This window comes from Triturus cristatus, chromosome 6 (genome assembly GCF_964204655.1).
Source record: "Triturus cristatus chromosome 6, aTriCri1.1, whole genome shotgun sequence".
Taxonomy (NCBI): Eukaryota; Metazoa; Chordata; class Amphibia; order Caudata; family Salamandridae; genus Triturus; species Triturus cristatus.
Genome location: NC_140589.1, coordinates 1,694,189,263 through 1,694,213,462, shown reverse-complemented (window position 1 = coordinate 1,694,213,462; position 24,200 = coordinate 1,694,189,263). Strand labels below are relative to the sequence as shown.

Sequence of the window (24,200 nt, the reverse complement as noted above, 5' to 3'; positions counted from 1 at the left end):
GACCCCAAGTCTGCCATAACTCTTACATCTACCCCATTGATTTTTAGGGTAGGATGTGGTGCCGTCTTTTAGCTACCATCCATTGTGAGCACTTCTCCACACCCCCCCCAACACATAACCATCATCGTCTCCCACAACCTCAGTTTCCCCTTCTTTGACCAAGGTGTTAACCTTTTCTTTGCAATGAGCTCTGCCCTACTAACCTGTGCAGAATGTTCCTTCTTCCTGCATTTAAAGCAGGTCTATTACACTGATTGGCGCAACTTGGCATTACTCAAATGTTTACTCCCACAATGGAAACATTACTTACGACTGTGATTACCACTCTCTTTCCTGTCATTTCTGGTATTACTGTTATGTTCTTCTGCCTGGATATGAGGCTCAGATAATATGTTATTTTTTCTTCCTGACATATATTTCCACTAAATACAATTGTCATTAGGCCTCTAGATAGTGCTGCATGCAATGCGGCTAGCTGTTTCCACAGCTTAAATCGAGACTTAGGGGGTCATTAGGATTGCAGGCGGACTCGAGTCTGTCCACCATCCTGTGATAAACCGGGACCGTCCGCAATACATGCGGCGGTCCCGCTCCATGAATTAGGATGCGACCGCCACCATGGCGGTCCCATTTTGCTTTTTAACATTGCGGCAGATGCTGCTTACAGCAGCACCCGCCGCAAAGCGAAAAAGCCATGTTGTGCATTTCACTGCACTACGTGGCAGGCACCACACGGTGCATGCCACTTGGTGCAGTGAAATGTTGGGAGGTACCATGGGTCAACCCCCAGTGCACCCACTCCTCCCCCAACACTAGGGGGGCCTGCAACAGGCCTCCGAAACAATTCTCCACCAGGCTTTGCCACCATGGAAAGGCCTGCTAACTCCACCATCATAATTTAATGGACGGTGCCTGCTAGACACCGCCGCCATTTTATGTATGCCCCCTTATCCATCCGCCAAGCAATCAGACTGACTGCTTCTGGCGGATCGGTGGCAGACGGTCTTTCCGTCCGCAGCGGACAGATTGGAATTCCCACCGCAATCCTAATTCAGCGGAGGGAAAAAAATTAAGCTCTGATGGCGGAAGGACCAGCACCGCATGGCTGGAGGTAGCTGTCCTTCCACCATCATAATGAGCCCCTTAGATCTTCCACACATAGAACGCTCCCTTAAACTATTCTTAGGTCTCGCCTGGCGTTAGCAGCGCGCATGCGATGCTCTCGCCATGCGAGGGCCTCTTGGAATCAATACGCATTCCAGAGGGGACTTGAAGCCCCACCCCTTCTTTCCATTGGCTTGCGTCATAGCTTATGCTAAATGCAACCTTTCTATTGTGAAGGAGACTTTTTAATCCCTCCTTGTTGCCGCTCTGTCCGCTTTTAGCCCCGCCCACGGGACTGGATGCTTTACTTGCGGCGTGTTACTTATCTCCTTTAATTAGAGGGTGAGGACTTTCTTTTGTCATTCCGGCTGGAGCACAGCACACGCTGTCTATTTATTGTCATTCCGGCTTGTTTTTTTTATGTTTCCGTCGTGCCGGTTCTTGTTTAATTAATGTGCTTGGGTGTCTCGCTGCCTACCAAGGCCCCCGGTTTTATGTTTTTTTTACTTTTTATGTTTCAGTAACCTCGGACTCTCCTGCACCCTTAAATCTCCCCGTAAACCACATGACACTCTGCTCTTCTGCAAGCCCCCTCTCTGGACGGCAAGCTGCAGCGAGAGCAGGCGGGAGACATCACATGAACGAGGCCCTTTATCTGGACAAAGAAAGGGTGTTTGGCGTTCACGCACCTTGACGTAATCCCAGTTGTTTGTTTCGGTCCGGTGCGGACTGGGCAATAAATTCAAATATTTTTATTCTCGCCTGCTTTGTATTGCTGTTTAACCAGAAAGCAAACAAGAGGTACTTGTTTGCAGAGTGGAATCCTGTTCAAACGTCTCTCCTCACATTCTCACTACGGCATGAGGTCATCACGAAAGCTAATGCTTCAATTAAAATATAGCCCTCCCTCACAGAAGATCAATCTGAAACCGCGTCCTCCTTAGTGTACGTGTGTGCCCCACCTCCCGGCTCCTCCCGCTGCTCGTGCTACAGATCTCTTGGTAGTCTCTTCCCCAACATGGCTGCTAAACTCTGCACGGTACAACCTGGCTCTCTCCAATCCATGCATCCCTCGCCTTACACAGGCTCCGGTTTCCGAACACGCTCGGCATTGTTTTACTTATTTTTCCTTTACGCCACATATAGCTGCATTTTATTTTTGGAAGGCACAGCGATCTGAGGCCAACACTCAGTAGAGTTTGTGCCTTGAGGTGAATGAAACTGCGTAGCTGCTGCACACGCACCTCTGCTGCTTGTTCGCACGCACTTCATTACTTGTTTAAAATGCTTTGGAAAGCGTGTGTGTGCTTTGGCGAGTGTGTTCACTGTCAGTATGTCTGGATCTCTGTTGAACATTTTATGCTCTGAGCCTTCGGGCGACCTCGCTGCGCCACTAAAGCTCTCTTGATTTGAGTCTATGCCACGCAAAGTGCACACGTGTCATCAGCAGCTGCCCAGCTCATTCTGCCGCTGGGAGAAAGCCAGCAGCAGATCCGGGTGGAGTGTCTCAAAGCCCCACCAGCCTTTCAATAGCACCAACAATCTCCCGGCTGTGTTGCTCGGACAGAGCCTGGTGGCCCCTGAGAGACTCCCAACAGACCCTCTCGGCCTTCAGAGGCACCTGCCTCTCGGCACCTCCACACACGCTGACCTGAGTAATCGGTGTGTGGGGCAAAGAAAAGAGCAAACAGGAGTTCAAAAACGTTCCACAAAAAGTGCAAACTCCTTATGTAGGAAACGTGCGCACTCCAATCTAGACAACAATAAGACAACACTTGGAGCGGTCCTGTCTGGTCATATGAATTTGGGTTGGGGGGGGGGGGGGGGAGGGAGGGGCTGAAGTGGTAGAGATGTTTGTTGTGGTAAAATGGAGTGGTGAGGGAGGCAGGGGCACAAGGATTCAGAAAACGGAGGCGGGTAGGCAGGCTGAATCCCTGAGAGATGCTTGCAGCAGACCCACTGCAGAAGTATTACAGCCAAAAGCCGCCGTTAAACTGAACCCCTGTCAGAGACACTGTGCAATGGGCAGAGGTAAGGCAACTGTGCAATGGACACCGACCACTATAAAATAGTGAACACACCACTACGAGCTGGGTACATGCAGAGTATCTTCCAAACAGATACACAGAAAACCAGTGAGAGACAGCTGCAGATAGTGAAAAACAGCAGAGATGGAATCCCTGGAGCATGGCAAACAATGGGAACAGCGGTGCAATGGGCACAGGGACCTAGAATGGTACAGGCTGTGATAATGGCTTTTCAGAAACTAGGAGGCCATGAGAAGTGCCAGGACAAACAAGGGGGGGAAGAAGACAAGGTAAACAAGCATTACAAATGCAATAGGTCTCGCCTTTCATTAGGTTAAAGCCATTTGCTTTGCTATACATTACCATTAGCAAAGCAAATGGCTTTAAGAATCAAAGGCGAGACCTATTGCATTTTCAATGCTTGTTACATCTTGTCAGTACAACAAGCTGATTACATATCATTTCACTGGCAAATTCCTTGTAATTGCAGCCAAGGATCATAAAGTTTCCACATAGGCTTCCAAGGGTTCATCTGGGTATTTTCACTCTCTGGAAAAGTTTGCAGCTCTCCAAGACCACATTCCTATGAGGATTAAATCTCTTGTTTAACACTCCTAACACCGTGTCAGCCTCATCAGTTACATTCCAAACTCTTTCTCTTTCAAATACTTCCACTTTTGGCAGGTGTCAAGGTACGTTCCCGTTTCCAGACCTGAACTATTTTAGAACTGCATACTTCCTTGTTGAAATGTAGAGAACACCTCCAATGGCATCGATATATGTCTCGAACCATTTCTTCCATTGCTCCCAGTTTAAATGAAGAAGATTTTGGTGTTGGAGGGAAGGGTGCCAGTCGTATTACACCCAAATACACTTTCATCCTCATTGGCTTGTACACTAGGTAAGGGTTGCTGTCTGCTGCTGCTACATTCAGGGTAACTAAAATGTGACTGGGATATAGTAAAAAATGTAAGCGTATTCTTTCATTAATAAGATGTATTGTTATTTACTGTTTGCCACACAAGTGGTGTTCCAGTAATTGTTGACAGTTAAACAGTTGTCATTACTAGTAATTGGCTGCGATGTTTGCAAACATTGTTCGAAGCTGTACCATTTCTTACCTACTCACCGTTTAATGGTTGCAGTCTGGTGTTATTTTAAGGCTAAATAGCAGAATAGTCCAATTCATGAACCGTGCTTCTGTGGTCTACATGGATACATGTGCTTGATTCCCCTCATATGGGTCACAAAGCAGCCACCGCCGATAACAGCACTGAAGGTACCCAGATGGTTAATTTAGCCACTGCAGATGTGATGGACATGCAGCATTTACGTTTTAAGTCACTCATGCGCATGCACAAATCCTTCCTGGCCCAGACTCATTGCCTGGGTTTCACACCTATCTAAAAGCGGCATATGCAGAATCAGGCCAGGAGACAATGAAAAGAAATTGAATTACTGAACTTTACTACCAGATTGTGACCAATTCCTTAGGCCAAAAGTTCTAAAGATGATTCAATTTCCAAGAACAAGGAACTCTCGACATCAATAGACATGTAACAGTCGGGTTGACTCATTAGGGGGATGATTAGAAGCTGGAGATTTCATCACCCCTGAAAAGATGATAGAATCCTTAAGTATATACTCATTAACTTTACTCACTTCCACAGAACCGCTGTGGACGACTCTCCACAGCCAGCAACAGCCAAGCTTGGCTTCTCACCAAGCCAAACAACCCAAAAACTCAGGAATACCACAGAGGCCATTCAGGGCACAGCTAGACACACAGGGGTCCAATTCACAGAGCTCTTTCGGTAGGCAAGCTTGTCTTCTGGAATCTCATGTGCAAATCTCACCCAAGTTCAGAAAAAGGCACAATTACTGAAGGGAACCAAACTTTGGGAATCACGTCCTAGATGTGTCAATATGTGCTACAATGTTTGAAACAACTTATTAGATTGATTGATGGAGCTCTTCTTTTCCTGCCTCTTTCTAAGAGTGCATGCAACACTGGAATGCATTTGATTAACCTGAAGCGCCCTTCGGGCCTGAGGTATCAAAGGGTTTTTATCCATTATGTGTCAATGGGGAAATCCTGCTCCAGCATGCACCAATTCTAAAATTCTTTATCAGTGTTCTTTGGGCCCACACTGCACTGAAACAGACTTCATTATGGCAGTACACAAAACAAAAACACATGCACATATATGGAAACACATACACAGAGGTCACCGAATCTGCAGTCTGTGGCAATTGCTTGTTTAGTATCTGGGATGTGCGAAGTCTGACATTACTCAAGCGAATATCTGCACATTATGTATCTGGTTACCCTTCCCATGTACAGACTCCATAGCAGCTAGCAACTGTTTAATAAATATTCAGTGTTCATACATATTAAATGATCAATTAAATTCCATTCAAGTTTATTATGATAGCAATCCATAAAACGTTGAGTATATATGACGGTCGGCATTTAAAACAAATAACATTGAGTTCAGAATTGCACTCAACTGACCAGTTAAAATCACTATGAACAATAATTCATAAGTTGAAGATTAATAGATAGGTCAAAATAATGATCCCCCACCAGGTCATAAATTGCTGTTTCCTCATTCACAAGTGTGCTGGGTGAATGTGTACCAACTATTTGGTGTCTCCTACCCAGACGCCATAAGACCTTACTCTTGAAATTAAAGCTCTAGCCAATTTATAATGCCAATAATTAAGCTGTCGTGTCCGCAAGTATGATATTACACCACGCTAAAAGTGGAAAGTTCACATTTATGCTTTGGCTTACCCTTAATAGCTGTGGTGTTCGCTTTTTCCTGTAATCCCTTTACAAAAGGAACTATAGCATATCAGATTCACAGTGTTTTACATGACAATAGCGTTATTTGCTAGGGCAACAGCTGTTCTGACTTTAACTTGTTATGTTATGCACTTTTTTATGTAGTGCATATTCGCCAATTACTTTGCCAATAAAAGAAAAGTGGCTGATCCATAAAAGGTGAAGTGCGAACACCAGCCCCATGTAATCAAAACTTGATACAATTTCTAGAAAAACACCATTTACAGAAGTGGTATGCCTGTTTGCCTAGGGCCCTAGTAGCATAAGTCATGGTTGAGTGATCAGTAGACCTAGTAGTGCGCTGCCATAAAAGCGTAACGCACACCCAGAGGAGTCTGCTGAAGTCCTTCGCGGCACTCTGTAGCACTGTGTCATCAGCAAACAATGTTATGTTATGTTATTTTTGATTTCTATAGCGCACGGCTACTCCATTGGAGTGTCCCGGCGCTTTTTATTGGCAGCTTGTAAGCATAAAAACATAACACAGTGGGATAAAAGAAAAAACAACAAAGCTAAGGAGGGAACATGCTAAGGGGCAAAGAGCCAAGTTTTAAGGCCCTTCCTAAAGGTCAGCAAATTAGAAGTGCTACGTAGAGCCAATGGCAAAGCATTCCAAAGCTGCGATGCCTTCAGCTTGAAGGAGCGGCCCCCTACGCGGGCCCTCTTTACTCGAGGGACCACCGCAAGGAAGAGAGATTCGGATCGCAGAGATCGGGCCGGGCGATAAAAGGTAAGCCTCCGTTGCAGATATTTTGCGCCAGAGGCATAAAGAGCCTTATGAGCCAGCGTCAACGCCTTGAAGACTATCCGCTTCCGGATAGGCAGCCAATGAAGCGACTGCAAAAGGCCAGACACTCTGGCTCGCCTATGAAGGCCGAAGATAGCCCGAGCGGCCGAATTCTGCACCACCTGAAGGCGCTGTAGTAGATACTCCGGTAGGCCCAGATATAGGACGTTAGAATAGTCCAATCTGGAGCCAATTAAGGCCTGCACAGTGATCCTCCTGTGCTCTTCTGAAAGCAAAGGAAGAAACTTCCGGAGCATCTTCAGGAGGCCGAAACATGTTCCCATAAGACCGAGGATCTGAGATCTCAACGTCAGAACATTGTCGATCTTAATTCCCGGATTTTTTGCCTGCTGGGAGGAATGTGCAGGAGGAAGAAACATATTAATCGGCCACCATTCCTGCCAATCAGGATCAGAGGTACAACCGAAAAAGAGTACCTCAGACTTATCTGAGTTGCATTTGAGGCTGTTCAGCTGGAACCATTTGAAAACAGCCCCAAGGCACTCACGAATACTCTCTCCATCAAACTCCTCTCCTTTCCCACACGTAAAGAGGAGCTGGGTATCATCGGCATAGGATACGATCTGGGCCCCCCAAGGACTCTGCCAGTGCGGCCAATGGAGTCATAAAGATGTTAAAAAGAGTCGGACTCAGCACCGAGCCCTGCGGGACTCCGACTCCCAAAGGCGGCATCACGGCAGAGCTTGAGGAGGCCCAGACCGTTTGTAGACAGCCCGCTAAGAATGATCTAAACCAGCTGAGCACCGTCCCCCTCAGACCGATCTCATGAAGTCTGACGAGGAGACCCTCGTGGGGGACGGTGTCAAAGGCCGCCGACAAATCAAGCATGACAAGCATAGCTTTACCTCCTGAATCCAGTACCTCCTTAATGGCTGGGAGCATGAAAGACTCCCTGGGATGTCAGCAGCAACATCTAGTGTTCAAACTTCATGGTCAAACTTAAAGGTCAAGATGGCCCATTTTTCTCTAAACTCCTTGCTGGCTACCTTATACTTTGCAATTACTGGCAGTGGCCAATTTACAGGCCTTGTGACTGAGGATTAGACATCTCACCAAATTTACCAAATCTACCCGTACAGGCTGCCTCTGGTTTATCTCTCGACTGCAGGCTCCTGTCAACAGACTCCATACTTAAAGCTTATTTAAAACCGATTGGATGGATGTACCTGATGGCAGCAGAGGAAGACGGTGGGTCTGATGGGACGTGATGCAGCAGCCTTGGCTCTGCCCCACACATGGCCAGAGTGAAGATAGGGAGTTTGAACACCATGGGAATTAGTATGGAGTACTGAATGCTGGACACCCTGACCATAAGACCAAATTAAGCAATATCCGGGGACAGTCAAGCATATATCAAAGGGGTGATATCTTGATGATGCTCATCAGAAGATTTGCAGCAAGTGTTGAGGTGGACCACCACGTTCAGGACAAAGGGAAGCGCAAGCATGCCATTAGCGTAGCCTCATATTTAAAGGCGTACACGGCAGCTGACAGAAGAAAAAAAAGATGGCAGACACATCTACACAGTGTGAAAGTTGACAGGCGCTAAGCTGATGTCAACCAAGCATCACTGTAGAAGAGGGAGGCCAGTAAAAGACCAGTGTAGTTTTAGAACCTCTCTTCCTCCATAAGTCATCTTAGGAGTGGTAATTAATTAAAAGCAGCTATCATTTAAAACATAGTCAAAACTTAAAATCGCGACCACAGGTTCGGAAAAACCTAACAACCAACACAGAAGAAACACAGACTTCTTCAGAGCGAGCTTATCTCTCAGGAGCTTGCCTATCATGTGAGATTTACTCGCTCTGCATCTTGACCCCAAGCAGTTCCTTCAAGATGGAGTGAACAGAACCTTAAATCAGGGAATGAGTGAGCCTTTAACAGCCAAAGCCAGAGCCTGAAATTAAGATGAGGACGTTGCTCAAATGTAGATTACAATAGTGGTTCAATCCTCCTTGTCCGCTTGTTAGGTGAGGATGAGTAAACAATAGAATACCATCAGTTACCAGGCTATTTATAGAAGATTTTGAAGACATGTGCACTTGGAAACATTAGCCATGCAATTGAATATGGAGGAACTCAAAGGAAATATTTAAAAAGGAGATTTCGAATTGTGGCCAATGTATGCGTACTTTACTAACCTAACTAAACATTACACATGCATAATTTGATCCTCAAGGAACGCACGTTATCCTGAACTTGTGTTGGAAGTGGAAGGAAGGAGACGCCACCTAGGACGGATATAGATTTGATAGGAGGAGGCTAGGAATTTGAAAAGGTGATGAAGGACTGATCTCCAATAAAAACACTTGTGAAAAAATATAAAGTGCTATTTTTAAGTTTATAATCATCGATAAAAAAGTATGTTAGGACAATTATAGTTAAATATGACAATGAAGATTCTCGTTATACCAGTTGTACACTACTTATTGAAGTTTTTTTTTAGAGGCGGAATGATGAGATTTTAATGAAGATGATACATTAGCGCTGACAGAGCAGAGGATACGAAATTCTGTGCTTACAAGTGCACTACCCACACAAAGAACGACAGACTAAGCTCTCCATAGACTTCCACAATATTCTCTAGCCCCAGTTAATCAATTTACTAGTCACTAGCAGTGTGTTTTTTTTTTTTGCAAGGCACTTTTTAATGCGTAAATAAACTATTTTGAAAAAAGAATTGGAGTTGAATGGTAAAAGCACACGCCTACTATTTTTAAAGTATTTTGAAAGCAACAAATATACATTAACAGCATTATTCAATGGCAGACACCATAATTCTGGTGAGGATTCAAATTACTCAATAGAAAGATCATAAAAGCATGGTGGATCTTCTCAGTGTAAATTTACTAGATACAGATATTAACAATTTGATGAGTGCCCACCCATTAAGCTAGCTGATCGTCTGACACTGAATTGTATTCATGAACAGCAACAGAAAGGTCAGGTCTGCCAGTGCACTTATATTACAATAGGGTCAGTCCATGCCACAGTACTTATGTTACAATACAAACGTAATCCCATGCGAATGTACTCCTATTACATTCAGGCTGTTCAGAGGCAGAGGAGACTTGGACTAGAACATCACTGAGTCAAGCATTTGGATTAACTTGTTCACTGAATTCCATGAATCATCATGATGGGATTTATTACAGCTGACTTTTATACACTCTTATTCCTTTGTAATGACTGGTAAAAAAGTTAAAATGGTAAACAATCTATAACTGCAGTTGTTCTTAATACTATAAAATGAAGGCAGACCTCAAGCGATTAATAGCTGCTAGGCTCACACAGGCGGCTGCCTGTTCCGAGACCGCAGGCCATGCCACTGCAGCTAAATGAACTTCATCTAAGAAGACTATAGTATTGCAAACCAAGCCCAGGTGGACTCTTTCCTATTTTTAAGAATTATGCTGTATTTTTGGTCCTTTGTATGTCACTGGGCTAACCTCTCTCAAATCTAGGACATATCATTTTTCAAAAGAATTTCTTGGCAACATTTTCAAGCTTTCCAGCCTAAATTTTGCCAAGCACAGATGTGATAAATTACGCGAAATGATATAAACATACAATGTGGTAAATAGAGAACTATAGCCATGGAAACGCTATAGTGTAATCATGAAACATGGTGGCTGTGTGTAGCTGCTTTTTTGTTATGCTCACCTTTTTTCTTTTGCACTTACATAAAATAACAAAGAGAAAAATACATTTGAACAAAATATTGAATTAACTATTTTTTTTTTTTAATTTGGGACTAATTCTCATATTATCAATCTGGTGCCTCCCCATCAAAACCTTAATAGACACTACACAATAACAGTATGGGGGATTTCAAAGAAAGAGGGATCTGCTTTTGCCAAATTTAGCAAAAAACACCAGAACAAATGTTATCATGAGCCATAGTTTGTGTCTCTAGGACAATGCAGAGGGGAGGCAAGATAAGGGGGCACAATGTGGACACTATTGAGGTCTGACATGCTCAGGGTTGGCTATTTGAGCACTAGAGTTCCCTCAGCATGTTTAGGCTGGAGTGGGTGGGCGTCTCTACCTAGCACAGGTGTACAAAAAATGATAGTGTTACCTTGGCTAGCAGGGTGGAGCAAGGTGGGATATATGGTTTTTATGGACTCCATTTAGCGATTTGGATGAAAGAGCATGATGAGATGATAGTGAAGGGGACTTAGTGTTTAGGGTTGGCGATTGTAAGGGGCAACCTTGTTTGAAGAGGGGATTGCGGAGCTACCGTTGATGTTTTGGAGGACACATCCAGGAATGTGTGTTACACAGTAATTAAAACAGGTGCTGGAAGTAGCTGGAGAAATCATGGATGATAGTGAATTCCTCGGACAGTTTGAAGGTAAAATGCTTGTGTGAACAGCAAGCGGTTACGATCAGAGCAAAAATGTGAATGCAGAGTATCTTTACTGTGTGAAGAATATCTTCGTTTCTTTGGACAGAGGTGCGACTCAACATTATTACTGTTGTGGTCAAGAAGTTCATTTTCAGGGCTTCATCGCTGTCAGTCAGGGGGTTAGGGAATCTCGGTGGTGAGGGAAGGCCAAAGCTGTAGATTCCCATCTCAGTTTCTTGGATATGAAGGGGAAGGGAGGAGTTTGCGTCTAGATGTCAGACCTGCTTGTGTGAAGTACAAGGTGCTGCTATTGAACTTGGTCTCTAAGCCTCATCGGGGGACATTAAGCTTCAGGCTTAGTTTTATCCTGGGAAAATATGTTTAATACATCTTAAAAACAGGCATTTTTCATTCAAGCACACATGTCAAATGTTAGATACACGCCTCAAGCTTCATACACAGGTTGCAAGCAACATTGGCAGGAAAGAGCCTTCTACTGCGTGTCTTAATGAGCAATGTGAAACATCAGCAGATTTTAAAATGGGGGACGTTTTTTGCTCCCCACATTATTTTTCTGCATGGACTGAAGACTCTGAAAACAATTCCTAACAACATTGAACTGGAACCACTGCTTTTGAGAGAGTTATGAACTAGATTGTCATACTAGTGTATGGTTCCACTTAATCGGTTTACTTTTCAAACCAGTTTCTTTGTAGTTGGTTTAAAGAGCAGGAAAGGCAAAGACATCATGCCAGATAAAACCAAGAAGTCCTGCCTCATAAGAAAAAGATAGGATTGTTCATATGAAAAATCTGAAACAAATTAATGTACTGATGTCTCACCACATCTCAAACTCAATTCCACAAGTAAGTGTTTCATCTCCTATCACTCACGACTCGCCACATTCACACCTGGTTCTCATCTCTCATATCAACTGAGATAGCACTGATTAATATCCTTTACCGCCACCACTCATCTTCATAATCAACAACAGACTTAATCTACGTTTCCACATGCAAGATTCTGGATAAAGGATCTCACAATCAAGTTCATTTACTCAGGCACATAAAATGCTTCAGCCACGAGTGACCTTTGCACTCTGATTTAGGTGACGTTCAAATTAGGTTATGGACATCAAGTCTTGTATAGCCTACCTAAATCAAGACTCATCCCCATGGGCTGGACTGTTCCCATGAGGCACAGGGTCAAGACTGATTTGCATATGGCCATGTCTGAACTGGGGTGGTGTAGTGGGCAAAAGAACGATGGATTTAACCCAGATCTCTTGACTGGGGGAGAATGTATGCATTGTCAGCATTCCGTCCATCATTTGTTTGTTGTAACGCTTTTCGCCCTAAGTGGGATGGGTATTCCCAGACGTGGGACCCGTGCTCACTACGCCACTGGAGTCAAGCTATCCTGGCTGATGACGGCTGATAGCCAGAAACCGGTCCTAGGATGCTTGATTCCGGTCCAGGGAAGACATGGCTTGGCAGTTCGGGCTGGACTGTTCCCATGAGGCACAGGGTCAAGACTGATTTGCATATGGCCATGTCTGAACTGGGGTGGTGTAGTGGGCAAAAGAACGATGGATTTAACCCAGATCTCTTGACTGGGGGAGAATGTATGCATTGTCAGCATTCCGTCCATCATTTGTTTGTTGTAACGCTCATCCCCATGATAGCATTTTAGCACAGGACTATCCAGTTGATCTCAAGTTCTTCAAAACTGTAACATATTTACCCGTTCTCATCTCCCTACATTAGCTACCCATTGAGACTTCATGCCTTTCTCAAACAGCCTTATAACTTCCAACACACTCCACCACAACATTCCCAAAGTCAGCAATCTCAGGTAGATACTTTACATTGAGCAGCGAGTATGATCTATACCGAAAAACAACAAACTTAATGAGACAGTATGCTATTGATATGTCTTTGCACAAATGTGCCCCATAAATTTGCAACCCTCGGCCACCTGGCTTCATCTATTATCTTGTTCCAAAGTGACATGAATACTTGCCTGCTAAAAAACATGTCCATATCAAAACACACATTGTGGCCATTAAATTACACCAGGAGGGACTTTGTAAATAAGAATATGTTTGCAGTCTGACCCTTGGTGCCTCAGTGTTAACCCCGTTCAAGTGTAACCGCCACCTTCTCTGAGCTGCACCCACAACGTAAGACCTCGCTTCCAGAAACTGTTTCTCCAGCTTAACATAATAAACTAGATGGTCTAGCCACATGAAACTGAACTCAAAACGAGCTACCAGTTATTAAATAAAAGTCCGGAGGAGCTGGCTGTGACTGTTTTCGGCAACTCTTGACACTATGGAACGTGAAACTCCTGAGGGCAGTTTCCCTGGTGGACTATCTTTTTGCTTCCCCAGATAATGCTAAGGGCAGAGACCAAATCTGGTAACTCGTTTATTTTATGTGGCTTGCATCTTCCACTTCTCCACTCTTATGTCACCATGTGAATTATATGATTAAACGATACCCATCCTCTCTCTCTCCCTTAAAAACATCATAAGCTAATTTTAACAGAATGTGAACTTAGTTCCCATCAAAGTTCCAACAGAGGCAGAGATTTGGATTGCATGTAAAGATGTACGCGACTTATGGGGATGCCTCAACAATTTACCAAGAATTTGGTCAACTGGTAAAAATCAGAGCTAAGATGGTCCCAACTTTAAACTTATTTGAGCAGACGCTGATTCAAGTGGCCGTGGTGCTTTAGCAGAGTGGTGAATGGAGAAGCCATACAACACACAGCAGTTTTCTCCCACTGCTGATTGAATGCCAGGCTTCCCTAGGGCATGGTACAGAGCACAAATGACCTTTGTAATCAATCACCCTTCAATCTAAAATATTCAACTGGGCTCCAGCATTAGTGTTGCTTCCTTCAGCAATGAAGAAACAGGAATGCAGTGATCCAGTGTAGATGATCTGGATAAGAGACAGACTCTTGGCTAGGGTGATTGTGGCACCCATGGCCGGCATTAGTAGCAGTGTTATGAAGCACCCATGGTCTGGGGTCTACAAAGTAAACATGGGTAGATTACCAGTTTGACCCACCTCTATGCTCCTGCCCCCTACTGCAGCTGTGTGAACATGTTTGAACTGATCCTTACCAGCATCTTCTGACAGTGTTCAACATATGATGTGCACAGGCTTGCATTTCTTATTTCACATTCCATTGACAATAACCATGTCACAGCAAGGGTTGGTAGCCCCAATTTAAGGATTCACATGTTGTGAAGATAGGGTTTAAGCCAATTGTGCTGTTCATGCATCATGTGTGAAACGCTAATACGACCCCTCGTTCTTATTTTTTTTTTATCTTTTTATTTGAAAGACAACAAAACAGTTGCAATCACCACAAGTGCAAAATAATATTTTTTCACTTCTCCTGGTTACATTTTTGACATTCTTAGCGATCATTTAGTTCCACTTAGCGAGGTGCTTCATCCGTTGTTCTCTCTTTAATCAATTTCCTCCTGTATTTTCTCCCACCCCATGTGTGGCGTTGGGGCGGTACATGGGTTACCTCTGAAATCTTTCTATTTATTCCACACCTTTCCCCATTTTTTAGAGCATCCCCTATTAGTATAGGCTGCCTTCTCCGCCACCATACCCTCGTTCTGATTTATAAAGACAATGCAACGCCTTTTTGTTAATTTAAAAAAAACCACAAAAGAATATTATTCTCTTCCCACAAGCAGACAAGTTAAGTTAGATTTTTAAAGAAGTTGTCATGGAAACAATGTCAGGGACATGCCATACTAATGCATGCAATGTAAAAAACGCCCCTCAACGAGAATGCATAATTGTATAAATATTCTGAAGCAGGAGGCCTGGCAAGAATGTGTGTTCTTCAAAAAGAGGGTTGATCTTCGTTGAAGCTGGGCCCTGGGAGCGCTTCTGGTGATAGGCTGAGCCTAAAGAGTGCTGCTCTGGAGGAGGAGCCGCTTATTAGACACACTGCTGCTCAGGGGAAGGATGAGCAGCTGAGCTTAGGGGTTGCTATCCAGGAATGGTCATTTGAGTTAAGGGGCAGTGCTGTTCAGGAAGAGCTGCTGAAAAGGGGATAAAGTTGAGCCTACAGAGCACTCCTTAGGAAGGCCCGCTGCTGAACCAGTGAATTTCAGTTCAGAACTGCTGGGCATAGATCTTTCTACTTATGCTGTGGTTAATTTGGGGCTCTTCCCAGGAGGCAGCGCTACCAGAGAAATGTGCTGGTGCAAACTGCCTCCTGACTCGAGCCCCAGCACTTATTAACCTGGAGAGGACTTGGCCTATTGGGTAATGCTCCTGATTTCGGAGCTGGCGAACCCCGTTCGAGACTCGGCATGGATCAACATCCTGTGAGTCTGGGGAAAATCATGTGCCTTCTCTTATATGTATTTCCTAAACTGGTGCTATAAGCACCGGTGCCGAGGATTAGGTACCAGTGCCGAGCACCGGCTCAAATTAAGCACTTTGTGGGAGAGAAGCAGAGCTTAAGGGTTGCTGCTCAGAAGGCCATGCGAGGCTGGAGAGAGCAGTTGAGACGAAGTGTGCAACTTTATAAGGGAATAAAGCTGAGCCTACAGAAAGAACCCTTCTCAGGAGGAAATGCTGCCGAGCAATCAGGTCAGTTTAGAAGTGAGACCTTCTGAGTCTACAGGTTGCTGCTCAGGAGGGAAAGCAGCTAAGCTTAAGAGCCGCTACTCAGGGGGGAGCCAGTTGAGTTAATGCATTGCTTCTAAGGAAGAATGCCGCTAATTCAGGTTAATCTATACAGTGCTTCTTTGGGGGAAAGCTACAGCGCCTATGCTGTGCTGCTCTTAAGAAAAAGTAGTTGAGCTCACGGTTTGCTGCTCAGGATAGATAGCATCTGGGTTTAAAAGTGCTGCTGAGGTAAGAAGTGGGAGCAGCTGAGCTGGAATAAGAAGGAATAGTTCTGAGTCTGTGGAGGACTGCTTCAGCGTGTCTTCAGACTTAGGGCACTTTGTTTAGAAAGATCTGTTGAACAAGCAGCTCATATAATGTATCTGCTCAGGGGTAGCTTGCAAGTTTAAGGAGATGTGCTAATGGGTTTTGCTGTTGAAGTGAGGAGCAATGGTTAAAATAATGTGCTTGAGGGAAAGCTGCACCTAGGTGATGGCTGCTCAGTTATGTCACACCTGATGAATTTAAGAAGAGCAGCTCATGTGGCACTGGTCGAAAGGTCTTCGCTGTTAACTCTGCTGCCTGTGTGCACTATCTTTTTGTATGGCATGTTTCTAATGGTCAGCTAGTCTGGCACCCGGTTGATGGCAGTCTCTTCTTCTACTGCAGGCCGAGGGTCCTGAATGTGATTCTCATTTTCCCCTGATCCTCGAGTTTGCCATACCCTTAATATTTCCGCCCAGGGTTCAGCCAAGGGTTTGCGCCTTTTGGTAATTTTGTAGGCCTGGGTGTTAAATTCAGTTCCGCTCGCGGAATTTGGGTAATTTCACATTCTGCGAGGAACGCGGAACTGCCCAAAATTCCGCAATCCGTGGAATTTTTTGCTTGTTCGTGCTTTCAAAATGCGTGTTTGTGAGATATTTCCCCCCGAGCACGCAAATAGCGTTCGCAAACAGGAAAAAAGCATTGCGAATGGGCGGAACAAGCAATTCCGCGTGTTCGCGGAACTCTGCACGCTCGCGGAGATTTTTTACCATTTCGTGGAGCTTGCGTAGCGTGACTACGCAAATTCGGCCACCCCTATAATTTTATCCTCTTGCGTTAGTGCCCTTTCCTCTGCCCTAGCCCAAGTCAATACATCATTTTCCCATTCAGACAATCTGGGGCCCATGTTTGCACGCCATCTGAGGGTAATTCGCCATTTCGCCAAAAGCAAGGCCAGGTCAACAAACCTGTGCCCAATATTTTTGCCTTTAGGCCGCGGAAATAGTCCTAACAGGCAGACTTCCAGGCAGCATTTCATAGTGCGCGCAAAGAATCAGTTTAGGGTCTCTATAATCTTTAGCCAGTATGTCTGTATCACTGTGCAACTCCAAATCATGAGTAAAACATTGTCATCTAGTTCTGCGCATTTAGGGCATTTCTGATCTCCTTCATAATGTTGAGCCTATGTGGTGTGAGGTAAGTCATATGGAGTATATTAAACTGTACAATTTTAAAGTTGGCATTTCTTGAGATCTTCTTTGGGCTCCCTAAGGCTTTCTTCCATTCCGCACTAGTCAGAGGCCAACCAACTAGGTCCTCCCATTTCTCCTGTGTGTGTGATAGGGGCATCTCCGTCAGGGCCATTATCGCCACATATAATCATTTTACCAGGTGTCTGGCTGATCTGAGTGTCACCACTGCCTGGAGGGCCGTGTGTGTGTTAGGTTTGTGTGTGTTTCTACCCCAGAGTGTGGTCAGTTTTCCCCAGACATTGTGGTAATTTAAGAATTGACCTAGCGATAGTTCATGATATTCCAGGAATTTTGGCAGGGGGAGTAATTCTCCATCCTGGTAGCAGTCCCGGACTGTGGTCACTCCCGCTACCACACATTCTCTCAATTAGCCCTGTGTGAAGGGGGAACCGTCACCCCTCCGTGGTAGTCCTACTATTGGTAGGTTGGGTGCATAAAGGGGTGTCTCTGCTGCACGCCTTATGCATCTATCCCAGCATTTCAAGGCTACTTTTAGCAGCACCCCTATACTTTTGCTCTTGTGTTTGGGGTTTAATATCTTAGGGAGTAATGTCCCATGAGGGGATTGTCCTGGTAATGCCAGTATCTCTAGCCGCCTCCCATCCACCGATTGGGCCAGCCACTAAAGATGTGTCGCTAGATAGTATTCTTCAAAATCCAGAGCACCAAGTCCCCCCCCCCCCCATTGTTAAGGGTTGTCTCAAGACCATGAGGGATACTCTATTTCGACCACCATCCCAGATTAGGTCCCTCAACAAGGTGTCCATGTCCCTAAACCATCTCTTTGGGATCACCACAGGAAGATTAACAAAATAGTATAGCAGCCTGTGTAGCATAACCATTTTGGAAAGCACTATTCTGGCCATAACCAAGAGTTTAAGGGATCGCCAGAAGGACACATTTGACTTTAGTGCTCTAATGGCCCTGCCCAGGTTCCCGTCTAGGAGGACCGTCTCACTATGGAACACCTGAATGCATAGGTATTTAAATGAGCTCGGGGTCCATGTGGGTCCCGCTGGTAGGTCTATCAGTCTGGCCAGAGTGGGCCTCGCCGAAAATATGGGGGTCTTCCGAGTTTAAAACTTCGCAAACTCCTCCAAAATGTGAATCGCTCTCAAAATGTCCTGTGTTCCATCCCTTATGTAAAACAAAATGTCGTCTGCATATAATGATATTATATCTACCGATCCATCCAATATTATTCCATGGTTCGTACCCTCACGTCTAAAGCAAGTGGCTCCATAGCCAGAGCAAATAGCAGTGGTGACAGTGGGCGACCCTGGCGAGTCCCTCAATATATGGAATAAGGTGCAGAGATCACTCCGACTGTGCGCACCCTTGCCGTTGGGTCCGAGTACAACAAGCGAACCCATCACAACCATTCATCACCTAGTCCCATTGTCCACATCACCTACAGCAAGAAGTCCCAACGTAGTGAATCAAAGTCCTTTTCCAGGTCTACCACCATCACCACGGCATCAGGGTTCTTCGTCAGGCCCTTGTGAAATAGAACATGGTACAGCCTTCTCAAGTTGTTAGAGGTCAACCGGGTCGGGATGATCCCATTTTGGTCTGTGTAGACCAGTTGCTTCATGTGTGTCAGAAGCCTATTGGCCATCACCTTGCTAAGCAATTTGAAATCGAGATTCAGCATTGACAGAGGTCTGAAGTCCGCTGTACCCGCAGAGTTTGATTTAGTTTTGGGCAATGGGACTCCCAGTGCTTCTCTAGTGGAAACTGGGAGGCGACCCGCTTGTAACGCAGCGGCATACATTTTTTCAAGGCGTGGGCCCAGAAGCGCTACGCAAGGCTACGCCAAGGCCGGATGGTCTCTGCTGGGAGACCATCCGGCCTTGGCCTTTTCCCTCTGCCCATTTCCTTGATTGCTCCACTGATTTCCTGTGTGGTGATCGCCATCTCCAGGCTTTTCCGTGTGACCTGATCTACCCTTTGTAATCGCAATCCCTCTAGTTAAGTCACCATCTTTTCTTCCTGTACCTCTCCTGGCCTCTCGAATGGTTTAACGTAGTAGTCTCTGAATGTATCATTGGGAGAAAATAGACTGTCCTTCAGGTGTTAGGATGTTGGTAATCAGGGATCCGTGCTTTCTGGCCGAATTAACCAGGCTAGTAATTTCCCAGCCTTCCCTCCTTCTACGTGCTGCCTCTCCTGGTAAATTCGGAAATCTAGGAGTCTCAACTGTTCCCAGGTTTAATTGTATTTGCTTTTTGCGTCCGACAGTCGTTTCTTGGCTTCCACTTCTCTTCCAATTTCCCTATCAAGTGTTAGTATTTGGGATCCCAGCCACCCGAGTTCCTGATTAATCTCCTGTCTGGCACCCACCGTTTGGCCCATATATTGTCCCCGGACCACCACCTTAACGCTGTCCAGCTCTATCAGAGGGGGTTCTTGCTGTTCTTTGGTTCTTTTCAAAATAAGATAAAATTGCATCTGACAACTACTGTCTGAAAGAGTCGTCTTCAAGTAATTTGGGGTCTAGTCTTCATAACGGGAGGGGGGCCCTTTCGGGAGCAGGGGCAAATCTCAACAGGAGAGGACTATGGTTCGATATGGAATGCCCCAGGTGCTCTGCTCCAGCCAGCGCGGGCGCCAATTGATTGGAGCAGAGAAACATATCTAATCTGGTATGGAGATCATAAAGTGGTGAGTAAAAGGAGTATTCCCTCTTTTGTTTGTTTTGTAGTCTCCAAACGTCTAAAAGCTCCCACCAGGATATCCATTACCTTAGGCCCTTAGCTGTCGAGGCTGCCATTGTACCCCGTAAAGGGAGGGAGGTCGATCTATCTATTACCAGGTCAACAACACAATTAAACCCCCCACACTCCCCAGGATCAGGTCGCTTAATGCCATTTCTGACAGTGGTTTAGAGAGCTGTAGCAGAAAGGGAATATGATCTTGGTTCGGGGCATAAATGCTATTTGCCACAATTTCCATAATCTGCAAATTTAAACAAAACACGTTTCTATCTTAAACAGATCAAAAGTTACTAAATAGGCAGTGACACCTGTTGCAGCACAGTGGAAGGAAATTTGCAAATGACGACCGGTCACCTTTCTTTTGCTTCTTGATATAGTTGGCTGTTAAACGGGTACTGAGGTGAAACCTATGCCCAGACAGTGTAAGGAAGTGTAAACATTACAAAATAATGAAGTAATACTACCAAAAAATGGGCTTTCATAATTTGCCTTTTCTTGCCACATAATTTGACCATCCCTGCAGCTTTATTAGGGCTTCCAGTGCTGAATAATTCCTGCATCCCTGGTTTAGGGCAACTGGTGTGAAGGACAGCATAGAGAGACAGATACTCAAAGAAAGAATGCCATAGATTATAAATTGGACTGATCCCTAAATCCAAGGGTTGTGATTAAATTAATTTCTTCTTTAAAATGCATTGAACTGAACATATTTTTAATATGGGGTAAAGTAGGAGGAGCCACTGGTGATAGAAGTTAGAGTAGTATGCGGCTATGCGATGGCTGCTGTGTATAGGTAAAGTGACAGCATTGCTTCGGGAGTAGACGATGATGCGGAGATCTCAGGGGTTGTGAGAGCTGCTCAGTTTATGACAAGTCTGCTCAGAAAGAGGGCCAGTCTGCTCAGAAAGAGGGTCGGCATAGTTTAGGCAAAGAATTAAAGCGGCGAAGGGGCCGTTGGTTTAAGAAGGTGGGAATCAGCTGTTCGGTGGAAGTGGTGGTGATTTTAGGGTTGCTAGCCACGCAAGAGCTGGTGGGTTTAAGGGTGCAGGGGAGTCACGTTTTTAGTGCTCTGCCCAATAGAAGGACTGGAGACTTTACGGTATCCGGGTGGGGAGGTTTGTTTTGGGGCTCGGGACAGGGGCGGGTGTTAGTGGAGTAAGGGGGTGAACTACTCGCCTCAGGTGTGCGCAGTTACTTGTTTTGCAGGGCTGCATGTGCGAGAGAGGAGCTCCTTCCGCAGAAGCCGCCTGTGCTGGGAGGAGTTTGTCTCCTGCAGCATGGAAGCTCTGCACCCGGATACAGCGCTTGTTGCTGACGCCGGCAGGAAGGGCCACGCTGTCTGCGGCTGGAGCCGGGTGCTGCTGCGGCGCAGCACCCCTCTCAGGAGACGGGGCCAGCAGACACATGGCAGGCGCCGCACACACACTCACACGGCCACCGTTGCGCGCGCCCCTCCCCCGGTACCTGGTGAAGCAGTAGTCGCAGTGGTTTCCCCTCTCGTTGTCTGTCAGCACATAGGTGTAGGCCGGGCAGGCGAAGACCAGCTCCCCGACCCTGAACTGCCGCAGAGCCCGCAGCCCCCGGCCCTTGCCCGGGCTGGTGAAGCTCTCCATGCCCCCGGGGGGCGCAGGGGGCGGCGCCGCCTCGCTCTTCATCCTGAAGCCCGGACCGTGGCCTCCTTCCCGGGCGCTGTGCCGGTCTGTCTTTGTGCGGAGGTTGCTTGCCTGTTCAGCGCTGTGTGTTGGGTCCTTGGGACGGGTTGTGCCTGCGCGGTCCCTCTACCGGCCTGTGTGCAGGCTCTGTGCCTGGCAGGGCGCTGCTCCCTCCAGGCCTCTGTCTCCACCGTGGCCTGCTCTTGCAGCCCTGCCGAAGAAGCCGCTCTGCAGGCTGATCTCTCTCCACGCACACACACAGGGGGTGGGGGCCGCTCCTCAGCCTCTTGCCGCTGCTGCTGTCACACTTTGTATTGTCTCTTCCTGGCTCTGCCAGCTCCTCGAGGAGCTGCACTTTACACGTTTTTTTTTCTTCTTTGCTATTAATGGAGCCGCGTCACGCTTAGGGAAAAAAATGCAAGACATACAAGGTAATGGTGACCTAAGTAGAGCTGCAGGCGGCCTGCCCCCCATAGCCCTCGTGTGGCCACTACAGCTGTGCAGAGTGACAACTGCTTACAGGGACCCCTTGCTTGCCCAACAGTTGCCTGCCACAAAATGTAACAAGATTTTAAAACGAGAGTTTAAGAGATCCCGCGATACTGATTTGCAAGGTTTATAATACATGATTGACTAGGAAATTACCTAGGCCAGAAACCACAGGTTGTTCCTTAAGTGTTTAAATGTGAGCAGCTCACCTGTTTCAATTTTTTTAAGTCGCTTAATCACAAATAAGTCAAAAACAATATGAGTGTGCTTTGGCATCCCCTCTTGGTTGTTTTTTATTTTAGTCATTCGATTGGGGAGTGGGTGTAGCGTCCTATCTAGGAAGCAGTACCATTGCTCATGACTGATAAAAGTCATTAATATTAAAGGCTTCATGTTTTCCATTTTTACTGATTTTCTTTTTTTTGCAAAAAAATACAGACAAAGCCAATTGTTTTCCTGTCTGCATTTATTTTTTAAATGTGGATAACAAAGGACATTGTGTTGCTTTTTGAGTGATTCTAAATGCTAAAGGAACAAATGTTGGGCGGAATGCTGCACAATACAAACATTCATCCCCTGTCAGGATTTAATCCATCGTTCTTTTGCTCACCACACCATCCAAGGTTGGACCCAGCCATATGCAAATCAATCTTGACAACAGTCTAGCCCAAACTGCCAAGCCAGCTCCTCCCTGGACTGGAAACAAGCATCCTGGGACAGGTTTTGGGGCAACAGCCTTAATCAGCCAGGCTATCTTGAATCCAGTGGCGCAGCGAGCACGGAACACACGTCTGGGCATACTCTTCCCACTTAGGGCGATACACCACCCCAGTTTGGACCCACCCATATGAAAATCAGTCCTCATGGGACCAATCCATCCCGAACTGCCAAGCCAGGTCCTCCCTGGTTGGGAAACCACTATCCTGGGACTGGTTTCTGGGCATCACCCCTCATCGGCCAGGCTAGTTTGAATCCAGTGGTTCAGTGAACACTGAACCCACTTCTGGCCATACCTTTCACACTGTATTTACTATGCTTGCCCCAAGTGGCCAAGAGTATGCCCAGATGTGTATCCTTTGCTCGCTGTGCCACTGGATTCAAGCTAGCCTGTCTTTTGAGAGGTGATACCCTGAAAGCAGTCCCAGAATGTCTGTTTCCGGTCTAGGGAGGACCTGGCCTGCAGAGTGACAACTGCTTACAGGGACCCCTTGCTTGCCCAACAGTTGCCTGCCACAAAATGTAACAAGATTTTAAAACGAGAGTTTAAGAGATCCCGCGATACTGATTTGCAAGGTTTATAATACATGATTGACTAGGAAATTACCTAGGCCAGAAACCACAGGTTGTTCCTTAAGTGTTTAAATGTGAGCAGCTCACCTGTTTCAATTTTTTTAAGTCGCTTAATCACAAATAAGTCAAAAACAATATGAGTGTGCTTTGGCATCCCCTCTTGGTTGTTTTTTATTTTAGTCATTCGATTGGGGAGTGGGTGTAGCGTCCTATCTAGGAAGCAGTACCATTGCTCATGACTGATAAAAGTCATTAATATTAAAGGCTTCATGTTTTCCATTTTTACTGATTTTCTTTTTTTTGCAAAAAAATACAGACAAAGCCAATTGTTTTCCTGTCTGCATTTATTTTTTAAATGTGGATAACAAAGGACATTGTGTTGCTTTTTGAGTGATTCTAAATGCTAAAGGAACAAATGTTGGGCGGAATGCTGCACAATACAAACATTCATCCCCTGTCAGGATTTAATCCATCGTTCTTTTGCTCACCACACCATCCAAGGTTGGACCCAGCCATATGCAAATCAATCTTGACAACAGTCTAGCCCAAACTGCCAAGCCAGCTCCTCCCTGGACTGGAAACAAGCATCCTGGGACAGGTTTTGGGGCAACAGCCTTAATCAGCCAGGCTATCTTGAATCCAGTGGCGCAGCGAGCACGGAACACACGTCTGGGCATACTCTTCCCACTTAGGGCGATACACCACCCCAGTTTGGACCCACCCATATGAAAATCAGTCCTCA

At 45.7% G+C, this 24,200-nt stretch overlaps 1 protein-coding gene across 1 annotated transcript in view; it reads right to left on the bottom strand.

The window, feature by feature from the left end:
- Positions 1 to 22,221, bottom strand: part of SMYD2 (SET and MYND domain containing 2) — a 267,680-nt gene extending 245,459 nt beyond the window's left edge. The window contains exon 1 of the mRNA XM_085612913.1: positions 21,492 to 22,221. Within this exon, the coding sequence (XP_085469039.1) occupies positions 21,492 to 21,682 (191 nt within the window). The 5' untranslated portion in view covers positions 21,683 to 22,221. The remainder of the gene's footprint in view (positions 1 to 21,491) is intronic.
- Positions 22,222 to 24,200: the final 1,979 nt, after the last annotated feature.